General features: G+C 34.2%; 1 protein-coding gene across 1 annotated transcript; it reads right to left on the bottom strand.

Annotated features, from left to right (window-relative positions):
* Window positions 1-4,830: 4,830 nt before the first annotated feature.
* On the bottom strand, window positions 4,831-22,431 carry LOC130897128 (odorant receptor 94b-like). The gene is made up of 7 exons (XM_057805756.1): window positions 22,177-22,431; window positions 19,188-19,549; window positions 17,686-17,904; window positions 17,530-17,629; window positions 13,864-13,968; window positions 10,134-10,289; window positions 4,831-4,954 (listed from the first exon to the last, which is right to left on the bottom strand). The coding sequence occupies exons 1-7, from the start codon at window positions 22,429-22,431 to the stop codon at window positions 4,904-4,906; spliced, it is 1,248 nt and encodes a 415-aa protein (XP_057661739.1). The 3' UTR covers window positions 4,831-4,903.
* Window positions 22,432-22,913: the final 482 nt, after the last annotated feature.

Here is a 22,913-nt window from a genome sequence, read left to right as displayed (position 1 = left end):
AGTTACTCCAAGACGACTTGCACACAGTAGAGGAATGGACAAACACCTGTAAAATGAAGCTCAATTAAACAAAATGTAGTGTCCTACACATTGGTTCAAACAATCCCAGAAGAGCTTATATACTAAATGGTGTGGAGATTATTACGATTAATTAGCAATGTGATCTTGGAGTTATAGTGACCGAAAACCTGAAATGGGATGTACATATTAACCAAATTGTCAAGAAAGTCAATTCATTCACTTATATGGTACAAAAAACTTTTAAGGATCACTGAGTTGACATGATAAGACTTCTCTACAAAACGTATATAAGACCAAAGCTTGAATTTGCGCATTCCGTGTGGAATCCATATTTTGTGAAGGATATTGAGCTTTTAAAACGAGTTCAGCGATCGGTTACCACTCTCAGAGAACGTCGCTTTAGAGGAGACTTATTAAAAACCTATAAAATTCTTACACATATCTACACTTGCGATTTGGACATTTTCCATGTGAATACAAATCAGCAGTTAAGAGTGCATTCAAGAAAACTCTCTTAGGACAGAAACTGCAAGTTGCCCCGGAAGAATTTTTTGATAAATCATATAGTATATATGTGGAATGCATTAGAAGAGAAGACAGTGAATGCTGCAATACAAACATTTTCAAGAACAGACTTGATGCTGAACACTCAGCTGCAAACAATCAAATGGTTATAAGTTTTGCAGTTTAGATACAAAGAAGTCTAACATCTGCAAATAACTCTCTGAATTTACTGACATCGCAGCCCTTACGGTCGCTTTGGCAAATATAGGGATTTTTGCTGTTTATGTTTTAGATTGGTTGCACTCCAGTAGTGCCGATTCTGATTGTTGACGTTTCTATTGAGATGAGCTTTATCCGAAAAGCAAGATGTTTGTAAACAATGGCGCGCTCAATCATCTGCTTTACGAAGTCAAGCTTCTGACCACTATCCTGAGGATTTAATTATTGCATCAAATGAATTATGTAATCTATGCACGTTTAGAGCGATAGCTCGCTTCCGAATAGACAAATCTGTCTCGTCACGAACAAACTGAGTAAAACTGACTACCTTTTCAATTGTTCTAGAAGACCTTGGACACCTGGATTTTAGTTTATCCATTGTTGATCTGCTTTCCACATACTTCTTTAACCGTTTTCCGATCGTTTTCTTGGCCCATCATTTAAGTGACGAACAATGCGAGTAATTTAGAATTTTCTACGCGCTACAGCCGTGAAATTACCGTTTTTGTAAAACGCACGATGTGCTCCCGAAAAATACTCATTAGCGACCAAATTCCCAAGAGCTAGGCTACTGATAAACAATACAAAGATGAACTTTCTGTTGAGAGTCCTTGTACCTCTCCGAAAGACAATTTAAAAATAAAGCAGGCACAAACTTTCCTATATCTTCAGGAGTCTCCCAAGATAGTGATTTGAGACCAGTGTATACGTTCTTCATATAGTTGACCCACTAGTGTCTGCAGAGATCAGCATTAGAGAACTCGTTCATGACACAGTAATACTAGCGACTCATGAAAATCCAAAACCAACTAGACCTAAGCCAACAATGGAAAAAGGAAAATTAAAATAAGTGCTAGCAAGTTTTGGCATGAAGATTATACACTAAGAAGGCAACTTTGTGCACCAATAAAAATAAATGAATTGGGATTAACAAGATCAAGAAGAACGAAATATCTCTGTTCAAAAAATAGATACCGGACTTTCGTGGAAGGAATTCAAGAGATAACAAACTAATCTTAATGACAAGGCGCTAAATTAAAATCTAACTTCACCTTCGAAAGCAAGATCCTACCTATAAAACTGTCTTGAAACCAATATGGCTGTACGAAATAGAAATATGGGGTTCAGATTAATTTTCTGTCTTTAACGGCTTCCTGTATTTGAATTTTCATGAACTGAGGACGATAATAAAATGTCTTCATTGATGATAAAATCAGGATAAATTATCTACTGATATCCTTATCTGACTTTTTGTTGTTTATAACAAGAGCTATAAGCATTCTAAATAAAGTGAAAAGTGAAAGGTAGGAGGGTTGAAAATAGTAAATAGGTAATAAAAGGCGTTAGAAGCGTTTCACCATATTAATCACCCATTTATTTCTTGTTTCGAAAGGAATTTACAGTTTTATATCTGATCAGGTGAACAACACATTTTTGATAAATAATAAACTTAATAAATTATTCTATAGACAGCACTTTTGATCACCTGATTAATGTAGTACTGAGGATGGAAATCTCCAACTATTGCCGAGGAATAAATTGAAATGAAAAGGTAAATTATGAAATGGTATTATATATAGTATTTATATATATATAGTTATATATATATAGTATAGTATATTATATATATAGTATATATATATATATATATATATAAATTTTGAGTATCCAGCGATTATCAACGAAAAAGTCTTGAACGTATGGATCTTTTATGTTTTCTAATACTAAACTCACTCGTTCCTACCAATATTTCTTTTATAAAGAGAAAATGTATTCATAATACAATGAAAATGGAATGAAATCTTGAACATACCGACGATTCATTAATAATTAAGCTAAATTAGTTGCCAAATTTGAAGCCAGATATCATCGACAAACAGAAAATTGCTCATTTTATATTTATAGAAGTATTTTATATCTAGCAAATTTTATGTCAATCAAGCTATTATCAATACCGATATTTCTTTGTATTGTACAGGGTCTGACTATTAAATAACAAGACTGCGCACCTAGAGGGTGCCCTAGACGGGTGGGATAAAAAAACGAGTAGTGCGTTGGGTATCTATAGATATTTTGTCTATGCACGTCCCAAAATACATTTCCCACATAGTAATTGTGCAGTAGCGGTTTAAAACCGTTCTCGTTAAATTGAAAAAAACTCGGACTGAGCACTATAAATTGTTGCAAGAGGCCTATGGGGAGAATTCTCTATCTCGTGCGCGTGTTTTTGGGTTCCAGAGGGTCAAACTGTCAACTAGACTTACTATTTGTCAGTTTTGGCAGCACTGCTATTTCGGAAAAAACGGCCCGAGTTTTGGAATAACAACTCGTGGATTTTGCACCAGGATAACGCAACTGCCCATAACCGCTATCTGTGAAACAGTATTTGGCTAGTAAGCGCACTCCAGTGCTAGAACACCCGCCGTACTCACCAGATTTGCCACCGTGCGCCTTTTTTTGTTTCCGGAAATAAAATCTGCTTTGAAATGGACCCGATTTGAGTCGATAAAAGCGGTAAAGCAAAAAATTGCAGAGCTTCTAAAAGCACTCACTAAAGAAGACTTTCAGCACTGCTTCGATCAATGGAAAAAACGTATGGAAATGCGTGTGGCGAGGGGACCCCCGTAAATTGAAGGGGAGCATTCGAATGTAGAATAATTTTTATGATAAAACCCTTTTTCGTAACCAGTCTCGTTATTATCCAGATCTCGTAAGTCAGACATAACGAGTTTCTTGTTAACAAAGACTAACAAAATAATGATATTTTCAAACTTTTTCACCTCAATACCTAATTTTTATAGACTATTCTGAAATGAATCTAAATTTGTTCTTAGTTTTTTAAATCACTTAAAGTTTTACTTTTTTACATAGACACTTATGAGTCTATGAATATTGAAAATAAATGCCATTGAACGCGTTTATTATAATTTTATTAATATCTCTACAATTTTTTTTTGAAAACGTATTATGTTCAAATTATTCCTAGTTTTATGACTCGTAGTTCGTTATATTAAGTTCTAGGAATTACTGGGCCTGTGCCTATTTGTGATTTCAATACCTTCCATAAAATTTTAACTTCTGTTACAATGTCCCTGATAGTGGTAGTCATGAAGATTAGGCAACTCTGACGGAAAATTATTAGCAGCACGGGGTTTTAATAATGAAATGAAAAATAAGATATATATTTACAGTGTATTTCAGTAAGAGTTTTACATTCTAAATACATATCAAAACACATAAAAAACAATAAAAATTATCATATTTTGTATCTTTAAAAGATTAGTTTCACAAATACCTCTTCTGTTATTTTATTTGACTAACATAACCTAACCTAACTAATTGCAAGTTTGCATTATTATATTATTGTTTGGTACATAGCTTATTTTAAAATGGATTTTCCAAGTGAATTAGGTACTGAATTCCAGGTAATATCCTTAATGAATCTGTCACGAGTTTTATTATGTACTCGGATTATCTTTTCATTTACCTGAAATATCTTTCTCCTGAATTGGCGCAACCTTAACTCAACGAATAAAAAATCGTTACGAGATGTAGCCCACCCTAGTTACTGAAATAAATTCTTTTAGAAGGTTAACAATGTAGTCACCAAATGTTATTGAAAAAATTCTCTTCCAAATTATAATAAACTTAAAATATGAAAAGTATAATAGAAATAGAAGGATTTTACTTTTATCGTGAAACTTACCATTGGTCCAAAAAATCTTGAAAGCCATTTTGCAGCTCAGCCCTTTAATAAAATGATTTTTTTACACATTGGGTCATGGAGAATTTTCAGGATTCCATGAGAGTGCCTCTGTATTTTCAGTTTGCTAGGAATTTACGCGAGGCCGCCCCTATTTTTAGGACTAATTTGACCAAGTCATGCATTTCTAGCCTTAAGTTTTTGTTTTCTCGAAATCCTAGACTGTCATCTAATTTTTCTTCCAACTCTTCAAATGTAATTGAAACAATATATCGATAAACTGATAAACATCTTAATTTATCACACACACACACTTTGTGGTAGTTTGAATAAATGTAACTAAAATTTAATTTGAAAAAAAAAAGGACCAGAGAGATAGATGACTTGTAATATATTGAAAATTGAAGTGCCCAACAAAAGTTAATAATTAATTGAACTAAAATATACAAATTTAGTTTATTCTGTGTTTTTAATAAAAGTGAAGAATGAGTAAGACACTTTCATGATCTGAAACAGAAAAACTTAATTGAAATAAACACATAAAAGATGTGGTGGAATTATTTTGTTAAACACAAAATGAAAAGGTAAATAAAATTCAAATTAATCTCCTTTAAAAAACAGATCTTGACATGCACTAATCATAGGTATATTTCGGAATAACTTCCATCTCTTTATAGTATACAAATGTGTCGAAGCTATTCCCTTTTATTATTTAGTATTTAGTTACTTTCGGTAAAAGTCACATGGTTCTAAATCTGACCTAATCATTCACAATTTATCTGTTACTACGTTTGCACTATACTACAAATTGTAACCTCTTTCATATTGTTATGAACAAGCTCACGAAATAGATCCTTAGGCTGGCCTTGTCCAGCAACAATGGAATTTTAAAATCGACGATTTCGTGCTGTGCCTTTTTTCTGTTTCTTATAATTTATAGAAGGCGGTTTATTTACAGTATTTCTATTAAATAATTTCTAGGAAATTATATTTATTTATTTCTTTTTGATCTAGAACTTTGTAGAATTTTATTTAGGTATATAAATTATTTCTGGAAACGCACTTAGTTTAGCTTTAAATAAATAGTCGTAGCGAAAATAACGAAGTAGTAAAAGTAATCGCAGAAATTATTTGAGTGATATTTCTAAGTGAATTATTATAAGTTAGTGTAGTGTATAGTGTGCAAATAAATTTAGAACGTAAGAGACAGTGTTCAACTGGCGATAGTCCACACAGAATCTCGTTTTTCCATCCTTTTTCTTCACAAGCACTACTCGAGACACCTACGGACTGGTAGATGGTTCTATTACTTCCACTTCTCGAATTATTCTTTCAGTTTCCTCTCTCTTTGCTCTTGGAAGTCTGCGAGCTGATTGTCTGATAGGCTTGGCATCTCCATAATCGATTTTGTATTTGACGGAACTGAAAGCCGAACTGGAGAATCGTGAGCTGGAAACCTCCGGTAGAAAGAGTGAATTAATAGAAAGACTCAAAATAGCACTGGTAAGGAACGGATTTGATCGAGAAACTTATCTATTCGAAGACGAGTCCTCCACCTTGATTTCGTCAATTTCGACTTTGAAAAAGTTGAAATATTTTATTGACTGTAAACAATATCTCACTAAAGCAGGTATAGTAGCAGACACACAATCTGGAACGGCTTCAAATTTGTCACTGCTTGTGTTAACACTTGAGGGAGACATATTAGTTGAAATAGATGTAGCATACTGTTAAAATTCATTCATGGATTCATGGATTTAAATCGCGAACATTTTCGTGCAATAATTGTCTATGGTTTTCGACGTAGATTAAATCAATAGTAGTATGCTGATCAATTCGTGTTGCTGGTTTTCCTAATTCAATTGTGGTCGCACTTCGCTACAAGATGAATTTCTTTAAGGTCGTCCAAAAACGGGTGTTGTATCAGAAAACATTGATGCTTTACGTAAACTGATATTTCAAGATCGTCATGTGACACAACATTTGGCTCTTCAAAAGATTTTTTCGCCTTGGATACCGCATAATTTGAAAATCGCTCAAAAAAAGATCGTGAAGATTGATGCAGAGAAATGGTGAAATAATGCAATCGCGGTACTTTAAAAGAATACTATAAGATCGTGACAGGCGACGAATTATGTATCTATGCATATGAACTCGAAAGTAAAAAAACCGACTGTATGCGTTTTTCAAGACGAGCCAAATCCAAGAAAAGTTTTTAGCACAAGAAGCATTTCGAAGCAAATAGTCGCATGTTTTTTTGGAATAAACTTACATGTCGTCAAAGTTCTCTTAGACCAACGTAGAACGGTCAATTCTGAATAGTACATCAGCATTTTTTACAAAAGTATTTGAAAAAATCAGGGAAACCAATCGGAGAAGACGAATGCTTCTCCACTGCGAGCTCTTACACATCAGTTCAAACAAATACGTTTTTGAATAGTGAAAACACCGAATAGTCTGCCATACAGTCCTTTTTGGCACCCAATGATTTCTTCTCATTCCCGCAGATCAAAAATAAATTGTTAGGTCAACGTTTTTCTACACCCGAAGAAGCGGTTGATGCGTTCAAATCACATGTACCTCAATCTGAATGGAAAAAATGCTTCGACAATTGGTTCAAATGCATGCAAAAGCGTATTGATCTTAAAGAAGAATATTTTGAAAAATAATAAAGCCATATTCAATTATTGATATTTGTTTTTATTTGTTTATTTGAGAACTTAAGTAGCAGCCCTCGAAATATATGAAGAAAAATATATTTTTTTAATTTGCTAGCTTCGTTTCTTTTTCACTTATCGTTTTCAGTTTTCTCTCATTTCTATTCTTTTAACCAAGTACCCAAAGTATCTAACGTTCGTGTCGAATCCATTTTAAGAGGGGTTATATAATAATATGACGAAAAATATTCTGTAGAGACACATGGTTTCCAGAAAAGACGTATTTTGTTTAAAATCCTTAAGTCGACTGTGACTTGTGTGGGTATTTTATTTTTTCGTTATGTGTATATTCCATCGTTATTTTGTTTTACATTTCACATCGTAAATTTTTTATATTTTATATTTTTCTTATAAAATTCACGATGTCAGTACATTCTATGAAAATTGTAAATAGGTTTTGAGCCCTTAAAGCTCCAAAGCATAGTATTGTTAAACAATTGGTTTAATATATAATTCATGACAGTTTTTTAGGAAAAGCCAGCTCTAATTGAGATGTGGCCTCTTTTTAAATTCACTTTGCTTCGTTGTTAGTTTGTTAGTGAATCGTGAGTAAAAAAGAGACTACTTTGGTCACCAAAATTAATTGAAACTAGTGTTAATTTCTACGTGAAAATGAATATATTTTTCCATATAACAAAATTGAAGGTTCCAAAGTGAAATGCGCATTATTTTCAAAAAATTATACAGGATGTGTCTTGAGACAGTGACCAATAGCAGCTTGTTATATAGAAACCCTCTATATAACATTAATTTTTTTAAAATTTGTAGATATAATTCATGTATAATGTCCTATACCTCGTACCTACCTTCAACTGTTTCGGAAATATTCAATATTAAATTTATTAATTATTATTATAATATTAATATTAAATTCATAACAAAAATTATCTTAAAAAAATTATTTCATTCTACGAATTTGCTACAATACACTCAATACTCATTTTCTATTTAGCCCTTGAAATTGAGAAAATGAGGAAAAGCTAATCCGGCGTTCCTTTCTGTCGATATAAATTTAAGAAAAATATACCAAAACAGTTTTTTTTTTCTATTTTTGTTTAATGCTCATAACAACCTATTTGCCTACATGACAGTGGTGATCAATGTCAGTACTATTGTTGTTAGACTTTCGTTAACAACAAGAAAGGCTTTAAATTGTGAGTAAATATTTTCTCCCTGTAATGCTGGGGCCACACTAGCGGCTAACGTCAATGCCCAAAAGCGCGATAATTTTTAACGCGCTAAAGCGTTAATTTTACTTGAATTCAAGTAAGATGGACGTTAACAGAGCTCCGTATTTCATGCGTGTAAATTTTTATTATTTGAATTTATTGAATCATAATCGAATGAAGAAAAAAAGGGAACAAAGAAAGATGCCAGATCCGGACCTCAAAGTCTTTTGTTTAAATGGTTTCTATAAGGTTTCCTTCTTCTTTTTAATTTCTTCAATAGTTGTTTTAAATGGTAATAATTCCATTATTCGTCACCAAGCATCACTTTGCGCTCCACGATTCTTGAAACTTACGAGTTTCGGATCCCACAAACATGGTTCTGTTTGCAGAATCTCGAGAGACGCAATTACTTTCTCGTTACTCCACTCCATAGCCTTAGTACGGTATTTCAAAGACAAACACGTGCGATCCCGTCGCGCTCTCGACGCACCCTGACAATTTATAGTGTGGACGTTTCGGCCTCTTTCATGCACGCGTTTTTTGTCGATGGTCGCGGGGCGACAAAAAACGCGATGTTTTCTAAAAGCACGTTGTTAAATGTATGCTTTTATGTATCGACGTCAATCAGCTGCGCGCCGCCTGTCCCGTAGAATTACAAAACGCGTCGCGACAGGCGTTTCAAAAGTACATTGATTTCAATTGATGCTTTTATACAGCGCGTTTATTATGGTTTGTCATCATATTGTCACCATATTCTGCAGTACCGCCTGAATCCTCACACACATCATGTCCTACACTTCTCCATTCAATAGTAGTCGCAGTACTCGCAGTTACGGTAATGCTATAGAGAGTGTGGCCATACCAGAAAATTATCCGATAGAATCAGAGGATTCCATTATGTCCGAAGCCGAATCGATAATATCATTGATTTAAACAAATGTGTATCCACACATTAATACTATTACTATACTTATTTTCTCAATAATGGTCTTCTGTTTGTACTTATCTTTTCGTTAATGATAACATTTCCCCTGATTTAAATCCTCGTACCAACTCCAAATTTGTAATAAAAGTGCTTTTCAGCTTTTCACATAGCTCATCAAATGAGCCTGTCTACATACGGTAATAATTGATGAATTTCTCCCTGTCAAGTCTTAATTCTACATGAAGTGTATAATATGCGCATCTGAGAAGTATTGCACTATTAATTGGATGCACATCCCAACGTCTCTGGCGTCTTTTTTCAATGAAATTTTTATATATCATATACGTAAAAACACACGGATCCATTTTTAATCACTGCCGCTTTGTGGTCCACTTGTAACAGTTGAAACTGATCAAATTTGAAAGCGGCACGCCACAAGAAACGCTTGGATATTGTTTCATAAAATAACGCCGCGTTTCTAGTCTCCCCGCGACCAGCGACAAAAAACGCGTGCATAAAAGAAGCCTTTATGGCATTTATTCTCGTGTTAATCTCTTTGATGTACCGTCACGCCAAACGGCAATATTAATACCGTTGTTAAATTATCTCGTTAAGTCGTGGCTACACCTACGGTTAACTTCCATTATCGCGATAATTAATGGCATTTCTCGTTAGTGTGGCCCAAAATTAAAGATTACATACTTCTTTATAATTTTAAAAAGAGAGAGTTTTATTTCAGAAATGTTTCATTGACTTATGACGTTTACCGCTAGGTCATGAAAATTTTGCTATCATTTATTTTCAAATAAATTTGAAATGGCAAAAGTAACTTCAGATACTGCTTGAAAATAACTTATATCAAATTATATACTTACAGATACAAAAGTAGGTAAAGTAAGTGGTACAAATTTTCCTGCTGTTAGGTACAGTTGTCTTTTTGTTCTTGCCATATTGAGAATCAATGACATCTTGAAATCCTTATCTGCTGTTAACCAATCACATTGCCAAATATAAATTGGCATATTATCAGCCTACGAATGTTTGAAATTTCAGTTCATTTCAATTTTTAATTTTTGTTTTATCTTCATGAGGGTTGCTACTTAAGTTTTGAGATAGATAAATAAAAACTAATAATAATAATAATTAACTCTCCTCCACCGGCTCAATACACACTCAATATACCTACGACCACGAAGCCCGGTTTGCCTAGGAAGCGCATGAAATGGACCAGTGAGTAGAATTCATTCATTACGCGCTCCTATTATAGAGCAACCAACATGGAGACCGATATGACCACCTACCGATACGTCATTAATCGTGATTTTGTTAAGAGGTACCCAGAATTACAGCATTTAACGGAACAACGAATAGCTGACCAGAGAAGGTGTATTGTGAAAAACAATTTTCTTCCTGCGCCTATCCTGCAGCAAATACGAGGAGAGGCCTTCTAGATCTTCAATGAATAGATGATCATCTCGCAGTGCAAGATGCAAACGGAACTCAAAAGATATTCCAACAGCACTGGACTCTACTCATTCGCTTCCAAAGAGCTCCCAGACGGATGACCCCACTCAGTACAGGCCTATCACGTGCCTACCCTACACTTTACATAAGATATTTACAGCTTGTATCACTAACAAATGGATACGTCGAGGAAAATAACATCTTGGCAGAGGAACAGAAAGGTTGCAGAAGAGGGTGCAAAGAACAACTTATCGTGGACTCTGTGATACTTCGGCAAGCACAGAGAGATCACCGGAATATACACAATGCTTTCGTGGATTATAAGGCGTTTGATATTATACCTCATTCCAGGTCTTGCAGATTTACAAAGTTCACCCAACTATTGTAAGCTTGCTTCCTTTCAACAACGATGAAGGAATGGTGAACGAACCTACATCTTCAAATCGGTCCAAATTCCCTCACTGACGAAATACCTATTTCTAGGGGAATATAATAGGGCGACTCTCTGAGTCCGTTGTGGTTCTGCCTTGTGATGAATCCCCTATTTATCATGCTGAATAATACAAAATGATACAAATACGTATTCAACATTAGAGCGAACAGAGACACCAACTGTACCATCTCCCATCTTCTTTATACGGACGATAGCTATACGCAGCAAATAAGCGTCAAATCACCTTCTCGATATAATACATCGATTCTTCACCGATATACATATGGATTTTGGACTGTCTAAGTGTAAGACTCTACATATCGAGAAAGGCAAAGGCTAGAATCCAGGATCAATACACCAAAAGAGTGAAATCACTCATGAAATCCGAATTAAATGCAGGCAACTTAATGCAGGTAATCAACACCTATGCAACGCCTGTTTTAACGTACTATTATGGAATCCTGAAGTGGACGAAAACATAGCCAGAGGATATTCAGAGGTTGACACGAACAATGATGACGAAGAACAACAACCACTACCCGAAGTATCCACTATTAGAACAACATTACCCCGAAAAGAGGGTGAAAGAGGATTGATTGATCTTATTAACCTGCACTCTCGACAGGTAATGAAACTATGTGAATTCTTTCATAATTAATCGGAAGTCTCAACTCTACACCGGATTATATCCAAAGCAGATAAGGATTATTCACCTCTCGTACCGCCAGAATTTAACTTAAATATAGTATTAGACACCGAGAAGCTAGAACAGTGGTCACAAAAGGTATCACGACCTCAACCAACCGCATGTTGACAAAACATATGGCTTACTAGTGGCAATCTCTTTCCAGAGACTGAAGGCTTCATGATGGTCATCTAGAATCAAGTTATTAACACGAATAACTACAAGAAAAATGTTATTAAGGATCCGAACACTCAATCTGATAAACGTAGAAAGTGCCAACAAACATCAGAGACCATCCAACATATAACATCTGCTTGTAATGTGCTAGCTAATACCGACTATATACACCGGCATAACTAAGTGTGCAACATCATCCACCAGAAACTGGCCGACAAGTTCGGTCATCTCAATACTCATACACCGTATTACAAGTACCAGCCACAAGGTGCTCGAAAATGACAATTTTAGACTCTACTACGATAGGTCCATTATCACCGATAGAAAGGTAACGAATAACAGATCTGACATCGTGGTGGTTGATAGAAGAGTCAATTCAGTCCTTCTTGTCGATGTAACTATACCGAACACCCATAACGTTTCCAACAGAGACTAGGAGAAACTGGCCAAAAACGCAGATCTCGCAATTGAGATTAAACTGATGTGGTATAGCGAAAATGTGAAAATGGTCCCAGTTATTATGTCAGCAACTGGCATAGTGCATTGCCAAACTGGGATTATCAAAAAACACCTTCGCTGACACCCTGAAGGTTATAATATTGAATACTTGCCACACAGAGCGCAAATTTATCACGTGAACCGAATCTAATCCTTTTTGATACTTTGTATACGGGATGAGTAAATAATACCGGCTCTAAGCTGAGTAGTCTTTTGCATAATAATAATAATAATACAGTTTCGAATGCGTTTAAACCAAGTTTCAAAGTATTTTTTCCATTTCGATTGATGTACTTCCATCATTCTTTAGATATAGAAAAACGTTAAACCTCTAAATTTATTTTTCATCTGCGGGAATACAAAGAAATATTGGGAACTAAACAAGTAGTGTTTGCTTCGATGTTTTGTTAGTTCAAAAACATTTGTACATAAAACTGATGCGTGAGAGCTGGCATTGTCGTATTGGAGAGAATGATTCGTCTTCTGCAGTTGGTTTCCCTAATTTTTTGAACACTTCTGACAAACAAATGCTTTTATACTATTCAGAATTGACCGTTCTACATAACTTTAAGGGAACGATGGCGACATGTAAATTAATTCCAAGAAAACAGGCGACTATTTGCTTCTAAGTGCTTCGTGCGCGATCAACTTCTGTTGGATTGGAAGACCCATACAGTCTAATGTTGTTTAATTTCGAGTTCTTATGCATGGATCCGTGAGTTGTCTTCTCAAAACACCGCGATTGAATTTTTTCAGCATGTCTTTGCACCAATCGACACGAGCTTTTTTATGAGCGATTTTCATGCGAGTGGAAGTAATGCCCGAGTAGTTTTCAATCTTACGATGTGTCACATGACGATCTTTCAATTTCAGTCTACGCATAGCATCGTTCTTTTCTGCCACAAGGGCCGATTTTGTATAACCTTGGTAACATGGAAACATGGTAGCTCAAGATGGTGCTTCATCCACAAAAGTCGAAGCAAATTGATCTACATACTGCTGTTGGTTTCATCCACGTCGAACCTCATGGATAATCATCGCAGGAAAATGTTCTCGATTTAATTTTTTACCAAGATGAATGTTTCAAGTATCTGTAAACAACTCAAATAGCACTCGTATGGCAACACATTCTGAGTGCAATAGCCATTAAAAATATCAAGCTTTATGAAAGCAATAACAGATTTGACAAATTCACATCGGTATTGCCATATCTCAAAACAAGAGTAGCGGCCTTTGTAATATGTTGCTGCTCAAAAAAATTTGGTAGAAAACGTGTGGTTTATCGAATGTGATTCTCTCCTATTTAATGAAAGATATAAAATGAAAATTTATTTGCTCAAAGACATACCTTAATAGTTATTTCATTTCCAAACCAACAATATAAAACTAATTCAAAGCCTGCTGCTACCATATAAAGTGATTCGGCCCAGAATTGCTTATTTTCAAGTGGAGTCTAAAAATTAAAATTCAAATCAAAACATTTATCTGCATAAAAGATATTTCACATTATTTCCAAAATGTGAAAACTTCTTATTCAATGCTTTTAATAATCTTAGGCAGTAATGGTTAATAATAATTCAACTAAAATTTCGAATCAATAAGAAAAATTATCAAAAGAGATGTTACTAAAATATCCTTCATATTCACCAAAACCCCACATCATTTGTCATAAACCAAAAATTCTGCAAAAATGCCCTCTAGAGAGGTAACGGTACAAAGAGGCTCGTCAAATGATGTCACTTATGACAGCAAAAAACGTTACAGTAGGAAAAAATTTGGGCTCTTGACATGAGTCGTAGCAAGCGGAAGCGAGTTGTCCACGCTCTCGATTCATTCTATATTCACGTGCTTTGCCTGGTGCCCGAAAAATCGACAGTCTGGATCGGGCAGTAGATATGTGTTAGGTCAAAACATTATGATAAGCATACTGAACAGACTGTTTTCACTACACCAACACTCACAATTATACTGTCTGACGTGCGTCTCAATAACCAAGTTATCGTCTTCAGAGACTTTGAATTTGAACCAAAACCTAATAACTTGACCTACCTGTTTCATACAGAATTTTCTCACCAATAAACCTTCTCCCGAGAAAATTTATTCCAGCGGGAAAACCTCCTTGACGGGAATCTTCACATTTATTCCTTGACTACTAAATTATAGAGTGGGCTTTAAGGAATTGGCTCTTTATCCTTAACTTTTCTCACATCAAGCAATTTCAATGCTTTCCAATGCATCCAACCATTTTTTATTATGATTATGGCTGGCAGCGTGATCGGCAATCGATGAAGTGATTCAAAGGACCGATTCATAATTAAGAGTTAATATTAAAGATAAAGAGAGCGGCACGTAAATGGAAGAGACACAGAGAGAGAGGAAAGACATCGATTTACCACTCTTTATCTCTCTCCATTCGCTTCTGATTTTTTTGCCGTATCCACCACTCTAAGCTTCGACACCATGGCGATCCTATCAGAATAGAGTAGAAAGAGATAGAGAGTGGTGAACCGATGTTTTTCCTTTCTTTATAAGCACTTCGAACCCACCTGGACAAGCTCCCGTACCTAGCTCTTGCGATCTTCAATATTTACTCTTTAACATCGTTTCCAAACCCACCATAGGTTCCCAGTCTAGTAATTGAGTATCCCAAACTAGAAACATCGGCCTGTGCCTACTATTTTTTTTTTTTTTCGATTATTAATTGATTTTCAGAAATCGTCACAGGAGAAGACACGTGTTTTTCTCAAAGAACCTCAGAGTTTAAACTTCAGTCAATAGAATGGCGCCACACAATATAATTAATTAGAGTCTGGGCCAAGAAAAAAACCTCATCGTGCAAGGTTATGGCAACCGTATTTGGAGACAGACATGTAGTCTTGTTAGTCAAGTTTATGCAGAAAGGGACAACAATGGATGCAGCCGCTCACTACATTACCCTTACTTATAAGTAGAATAGAACGACATGGTCTTATGACATCTCGATATCACAATGCCAGAACTGCTTTGTCATTCACAACCAAAATCTTATAAGATCTTATCAATGGGTATTGATTATCCAACATAGGAGTAGAGTCGAAATGTGAGGTCTAGAGATTCTCGGCAGCAAACACGTCACCCCAGATGACGAGGTACAAGAAAAAGTTCGAAACTGGTTATCCTCGCAGGTAGCAAATGTCATGATAAAGAAAAATATAGAACGTTATGGCAAACGCGCACAAAAATATGGAAAATATTTAGAAAAGTAGAGACACGTGGCAGGAATCTAAACATTTTTTTGAAAAAAACTGAAATATGAGTAACATTCGTATGAAGATAAAAGCATGATAAAGATGTGCATTCTACAGTTACTTATAAAGATTCTAGTCATGTAAAGCTATCTAGAAACGGTATATGTGAACGAGGATGTTATTAAGATAACTGCATCAAGAGATATACTGAAAACTTATACTTACTAGAGTTGCGTTTTAAGTGAATTGAACAATAGGTGGCTTTAATGAGTTGTGGCGCCACTGTATTTGTGAACATTGACGTTTGTTATTGCGAAGCCTATGAAAATTTAGAAAGTGACTGAGTAAGTTGTTGATAGGAGACGTTTAAAAGAAGACGATTTTTTATAATTAAAAAAGGTTTTACTCACAACAATGCATAGAATCGCTTTGTGCAATTTTTGGTAATGAAGCACCAGCAGAGAAAACTGTTTGGTTTGCAGAATTTCGTCATTGTCATCCGTCAGTGATGAACGACGAGAAAGTTGAGCAAATCAGCTGTCACTCAAAGAAACATCGATATTGTGCACAATATGATTAAAGAAGATCGGCATGTGACGTACAGACTGATATATGCGTCTCTTATGATATCGATACTGAATATTTGAGAAAAAAAAATCTGATTATTGTCCTATTGTCCGTATTCACTTGATTATACGCCTAATGACTTTTTATCCTCCCCACTGTGAATTTTCAGATTTTTATCACGTTAAGAAACTGATGGAGCCTTTCAAAAGTATATTTTTACAATAATAGCTTAAGAGTGGAAAACATGTTTCCAGAATTGGTTTGAGCGTATGCAAAAATGTATAGACTTTGAGGTCAAATATTCATAAAAGCAATAAAACACTGCAATTCCAACTTGTTTGTTTCTGTTTAACTTTATGTAAAAACTAAAAAGACAACCCTCGTAAAGATGTCATCCATCTATAACTGTTAAAATCAATCTCTGCAATATCGCAATCGTGTATTTACAAATTTGTTGACATTTTCCGACTAAATAATCTCTGTCAAAGGTTTACATTACATAACTTCTGCCATTACACAGAGCTCTTAGTAAAGTGCAAAAGAATGTTAGGAAAAAAGTTGGGCGCTGGAACCATATTGATTTTTCGGAGGAGTTCTCCGACACTTTTCAATCAAAAGGTTTTTTGTACGTCTAAACATCTGCCATTGCTTTACCGCTATTAGTTGAGATCTTAAGAATGATTCTAAACAATTCTAAACCGTTTCGAGTTTTCTCGCAAGTTTTACAACGTGGAAAATCGGCTGGCATTTTCATACGTAAACGTGTCACACCGGCAGAGTAGCCATTTGATGATGTACTAGGGTTTTACTTACAACATTCAGGTTCTGATCTTGGGAAACATTTCAAGCCGTTTTTATGTATCCGTCTAAGAGAGGATACTAGAAAAACATAGGTATCAGCACCCTGCTTACCCTACCACTACACCAACACTCACAATTACACGTTCGACGCGAGTTCCAATAAAAAGTTAACGTCTTCAGAGACTGAAGTTAAACTATTTACCATTTGTTTGTTAGAACGATAACTTGTTATTGCGCGTCAAAGAGTGGTATGTAGATGTAGTGTTAGTGTGAATAATGTGTTAAATAAGGTATTTTGAGGCCTTGATGGTATGCATCCTTAATTCAGAGATAAAAATTTCCTTCTATAAGAATATATTATATTGGTTCACCACTATAATATTTCTGATTGATTATAAAATAATTTAAACTTTACTCACTGTTGAAACCACATACAAGCAAGAACAAAGGATGAATAACGTAGCTGTAGTTTGAGCCAGAGTTAAATATTTATGTACATCTTCTAAATCGTCGCATGCTCTAAAACACATATCCAATCAGTTATTAAGATTAATAATGATATCTATTATAAGTACTTGTATACTACTTGCAGATGTTTGGTAACTTTCTTCATTTCTGTCCTCAATTTTATAGTTAAGGCATCGCTATTGTGTAATTTGTCTGGTGTTAATAGTGGCCCTTCTGTTTTAGCAGCAGCTCTAGGTGAAATTGATATAAAGGCACCTTGAATAATTTCCAAATTCATTGCGATACAATTCATGATATTCGTAAATAAAGTATCCATTCCAACGACGCTGTAAAGACAATTTACACTTATGAAATTGTGAAATGATTAGAAAAAATAATTAAGGGGAGATTACACTTGTGTGGATTCAATTATTTTGTTACAGCAATTAATAACATTAGTACCGAAAAATCTGTAAAAAATTCGTTTAAATAGAATTTCACGGAAACAATCTATTGACGTGCTTTGACAAAACTATCAATGAGAAGCATATAAAGGAGCCCAAAATATGACGATTGGCTGCAATTTATCTTGATACCAAGTTGCATCCCTGAGGATTTATACGGCCTCGAAATAGAGTTCAACATTTCGAAAAAAATTAATTTCTTTCCAAACCTTTAACTTAAATACCAAATATGATACACTGTTTAAGATTGTTAAGGGCTATAAGTAATGATTAGTAAAAGACGATCGAACCATTCTGGCGGGTTAATTAGGGGTGACCCAACCTTAAAATTTTACAGAAGATTTCTATCTGTCAGTCAGTCAGCCAATGCATCATTTTATCCATACAAAATTACTATTCTATAGAATTGTTATTTCTGATAATTGAAAAAATTACAGACGAAATGTCAGCTTCATATTTCGATGTCACAAATTTAAACATCCCACATGACATAACACTCGTTGATCCCACTTTTAATACGTCCGGTAGCATTGATATGCTTCTTGGAGAGGGAATATTTTGGGATATACTTCTGAATGGTCATATCAATATTGGAAATCACAAACCAATACTACAAAATTCCGAGTTTGGTTGCGTTGATTTGTTTAGTGGACTGTATGCCTAATATCTTGATTGGTATTCTGAGTGTTTAATTCTTTTATATTCACTTCTCTCTTTTTCGATTTCCCTTTTACAACAACAAAAAAATTATCTTATAAAATGCAAAAAGATTCCTTGGGTGGGTGTTGCTTAAAATTATACATTCTACAAAATCAAAATAAATTATACAAAATAAACCTAACACATATCGAAGACATAAGTTTACCAGCTCGTTGACACTGCAGTGACACTGGGAGGATTCAAAAGAATTAACCCTGTCTCGTTGGTAACGAGAGACTTTCAAAGGCAGAGTAATGTGCGTGTTAAAGTGTACGTTAAATAATGTACAAAATGTATTGAAAATATGAAGATGCTAATGAGTAAGACCTTAGTTAATTACAGCCCAGTAAGTTGCTGATTATGCTTACGATCAGAATGTAATATTACTACAATGCCGCGTAGTGGTAATTTTTATTAAAAATATATTTATTGAAAACGATATCAGGGTGTAATTAATATTATCATACCTGTGAGTATATGAAAACATCGGAATTATTTGAAATCCAACAGCTAGAAAATAGCTAGTAGTTGTATCAGGTTTGAATGGCGTCCAAAAGTCGTATGGTAATTTTTGTTGTAACATTATTTCCGTATTATTCGCTACTGATATTAATGCAGCAATAACTGGTGGTAAATAAGATAATATTATTATTAGATAAGCCATCCACAAGAAAACAACTGTGTGCGTTATGCCAATTCTTTTGTAACGTTTTGATATTTTTCCCGGGAAAAAGTCTTTTGAAGGACAATGTTCGTAATGAAGTTTAGAATTTTCTAAATTATCCATGATTTTTCTGAGTTGGTGGCCTTGGAAGTTAACAAATACCACCTAAAACAGTATGGAGTTACTAAATATGAACATGATCATTTAGGAGTGCTGCTACTCAAGTTTTGAGATATGGCAACACTGATGTGAATATCTCAAATCTGACATTGCCATCATAAAGTATGACATGTTTAATGGTGAATGTACTCAAAACGTTTTTAATACAAGAGCTATTTGAGTTGTTTACAGATAGTTTAAACATTCATCTGGGTCAAAAAATGAAATTCAATCGCGAACGTTTTATTGCGATGACTTTCGACGTGGAGCAAACTTCGCTACAAGATGAATTTCGTGTAAAAGCTAGCAGCAATGGAATCATACTTTAAAATCTACCAAAATTTTTTTACTGCTACCGATTTAAGCAATGAAAATGATGAAAAATAATATCACAATTCTATTGAACTTTGGTTGGTGATGATGGTCTTATTTTTTTAACTCTTTTGATTCGTTACCGGCGACTCAGAAAACTGTTGATAATGTCTTGAAAAAATATATAGACCACTGTGAAAAATGTTATAAATGAGAGGTTCTTATTTAACAGTATAACGCAACAAGGGGGACAAAGTTTTGATAATTTTCTGACAGAATTTAGAACAGCAAGAAAAACAACTGGTTATGGTAATTTATTAGAAGAATTCAGAAGATATAAGGATAGTGTTCGGCATCTACAACCAAAGCACTAGAGAAGAATTGTCAAAAAAAATCTGAAGTTGACACAAGCAATATAAATCTGTAAAACAAGTGAAGTTAGTCAAAAACAGACAAATGTTTTGCAGACTGAAACTAGTTTTAGCTCTGTAAAATCTAAGCATTTTTTGAAAGAAAAAAAAAAGGGAAATGTGAATTCTGTGGCTATGTGCACATCATTTTGCGATGTGTGCAAAAAAGGATATTATATGAACCAGTCTGAGAAGAAATGAGATAAAAAGAAGAGTGATAGAAGATTAGGCAGAAGAAGCATAAAGTAGAAATCGAATGTTTCAGAGATGGTGAATCGAAAAATAGTGATTGTGAGATCAGTTTGGATGAGCTGTATGTTCAGTCTATAAGAAAAGTTGGTTCTGTTAGTAGTGTAAAGAAACCATTTTCATGGCTGAAGAAAATTCATGTAGAAGGACATAAGGTAACATTTGAAATAGATAAAGGGTGTGAAGTAAGCATTTTGACCTTAAATATTGTTAAAAAATAGGGTTTCTTGATAAAATGCAAAAATCTAAAGTCAAACTACCTCCGTATGACAGTTATGATTATGTATTTACGTACGTAATGACCTTAAAATGTCAAGTTAATGACAATGTTGGAAACATATTCTTTGCAGTTTGTGTTAATGACGAACCGTCTCTAATGAGTTGTGCTGATTGCGTTGATTTAAACTTAGTAAAAAGAGTAGACTCAATTATTGCAGATTCTTGTCAATTTATATCACTTGATATGTTGTTAAAAGATACCCAGTAGTTTTTGAGGGTCTTGGTTCTTTTCCTAGAGATCATCACATTACCTTAAAAGTAGGCGCGGTTCCGTTAGTTCAACCATTTAGACGAATTACAATTGCACTGCAGGATCGTTTAAAACTTAAGCTTGATGATCTTGAAAAACAGGGTATCATAACAAAAATTGATAGTCCGACTAAATAGTTCAACCCTCTGGTAATACTTGAAAAAAAAATAAGGATTTACGCTAGTGTCTTGACCCAAAATATTTGAATTTAGCAATATAACGAGAAATATTTTTGATTTCTTCAGCCAAGGAAGTAGCAGTTAAACTTAATAATAAGAATATTCCACAGTTTTAAACACGAAAAACGGATACTTTCAAATTTATTTTGATGAACAGAGTCAAGAATATTGTGTCTTTGGAATTTACTCAAATGAAGTTGTCAAACTGAATAGAAATTATGTGAAACTGATACTCCCTGTGAGCAAAAGTATGCATAAATAGAGAAAGAGATGCTGGCGATTGTTTTTGCCACTCAAAAGTTTCATTATTTCATTAATTGTGCAAGACGTATATTTTATTGGCCAGGGCAATCTGTTTATATTGAAGCCTACATTAAAAAGTGCCATATTTGCGAAGCTTCTGCTACGGAACATCCAAAAGGGTCGTTATTACCAAATGAGTTACCGAATCGGCCATGGGAGGGATTAGGATTAGATATTTTTTATAGCCGTTATACCCGTAGAAAAAAAGATAAAGGGAACTGAGAACTTTACAGTAATATACTAAAATAATGTATTAGAAAACCTGAAGTAATGCTTACGCAGTCCCAAATAATTAGAAAGGTGGAAGCAGAAACAGGTGAGTTTTAGGGGGTAGGGTAGGGCGTACCCCGAAGCAGGACGAGTGTCACACACGTTGTACGTAAGAAGTATTTCTACCCGTTTCAAAAAAATAAATAAATATTATACTATTAACATGTTACTTTGTAAACACCATCTTTTAATGCTCTCAACAGACATGAGAATATCACTTTTATAGGATTTATATAAAAAATTATTATTTTCAAAGTCAAAAAGACGTTGAATTCAAACTTATGAACATACAATGTATATGATGAACGATTATAACATGAGGCTACAATTTTTGTAACTAGTTTAATCTGCAAATCGCTTTCCATCTCTTCCTATACTCACCTTTACTGTTCCCATGAAATGTGTTAAAGCCCAACTAATATTTTTGATTAGATCAAACTGGTTCCCATAGACATAGAATATACTTACAAATTCTGTAAGCATAAAAAACATATTCACATATAGAAAAATAATAGTAACGTATACCGTATACAAAAATTGTATGATATTGTTTTCATTTTCTGGTCTCCATAAACCAGCAATTTTAAGTAACCACCGATTGGCAACGAAAAAGTCGTGAGCGTATGGATCTTTCATGTTTTCGAACAAACGTGGTCGTTTCTAAAATATTTCTTTTATAAAGAGAAAATTAATGAATAATACAGTGGAAATAGAATGAAATCTTGAACATATCGAAGTTTTATTAATAATTAATTTAAATTAAGTGCCAACTTTGAAGATACTAAGTATCGACAAACGGAAAATTGCTTACTTGATATTCATAAAAGTATTTGATCCCTAGCAAATTCAATTTAAATTGAGCTATTATAGAAACCGACATTTCTTTGCATGGTAGATCAAATCAAATCAAATATTTAAATAATAAAGATCGATAAAAAGTTGTTGTAAACACCTTTTTTTCAATAACTGATTTGATAGTTATTAAAATCTAGTTTGTTCCCGTGTATAAAACGCATTTTTTTCTGTGGCAGGAAAAACGATGATTTAATATTGAAAATTTTATTATTGCAGCATTCGAATCAGAAAATTTGAATTTTGAAATTAGTAGGCTATATTGC

Source organism: Diorhabda carinulata, chromosome 8 (assembly GCF_026250575.1).
Source record: "Diorhabda carinulata isolate Delta chromosome 8, icDioCari1.1, whole genome shotgun sequence".
In the NCBI taxonomy this organism is placed as follows: domain Eukaryota; kingdom Metazoa; phylum Arthropoda; class Insecta; order Coleoptera; family Chrysomelidae; genus Diorhabda; species Diorhabda carinulata.
This window is presented reverse-complemented; position numbering and strand designations above follow the sequence as displayed.

Bases quoted from the DNA above. Each gene is read 5' to 3' on its own strand.
- LOC130897128 (XM_057805756.1), bottom strand. From the start codon at position 22,431: ATGAAAGATCCATACGCTCACGACTTTTTCGTTGCCAATCGGTGGTTA. The intron at 17,905-19,187 runs GTATGATAATAT...TTGTCTTTACAG, and splicing joins ATGTTTTCATATACTCACAG to CGTCGTTGGAATGGATACTT. The intron at 10,290-13,863 runs GTATGTCTTTGA...AAACATTCGTAG, and splicing joins GAAATGAAATAACTATTAAG to GCTGATAATATGCCAATTTA.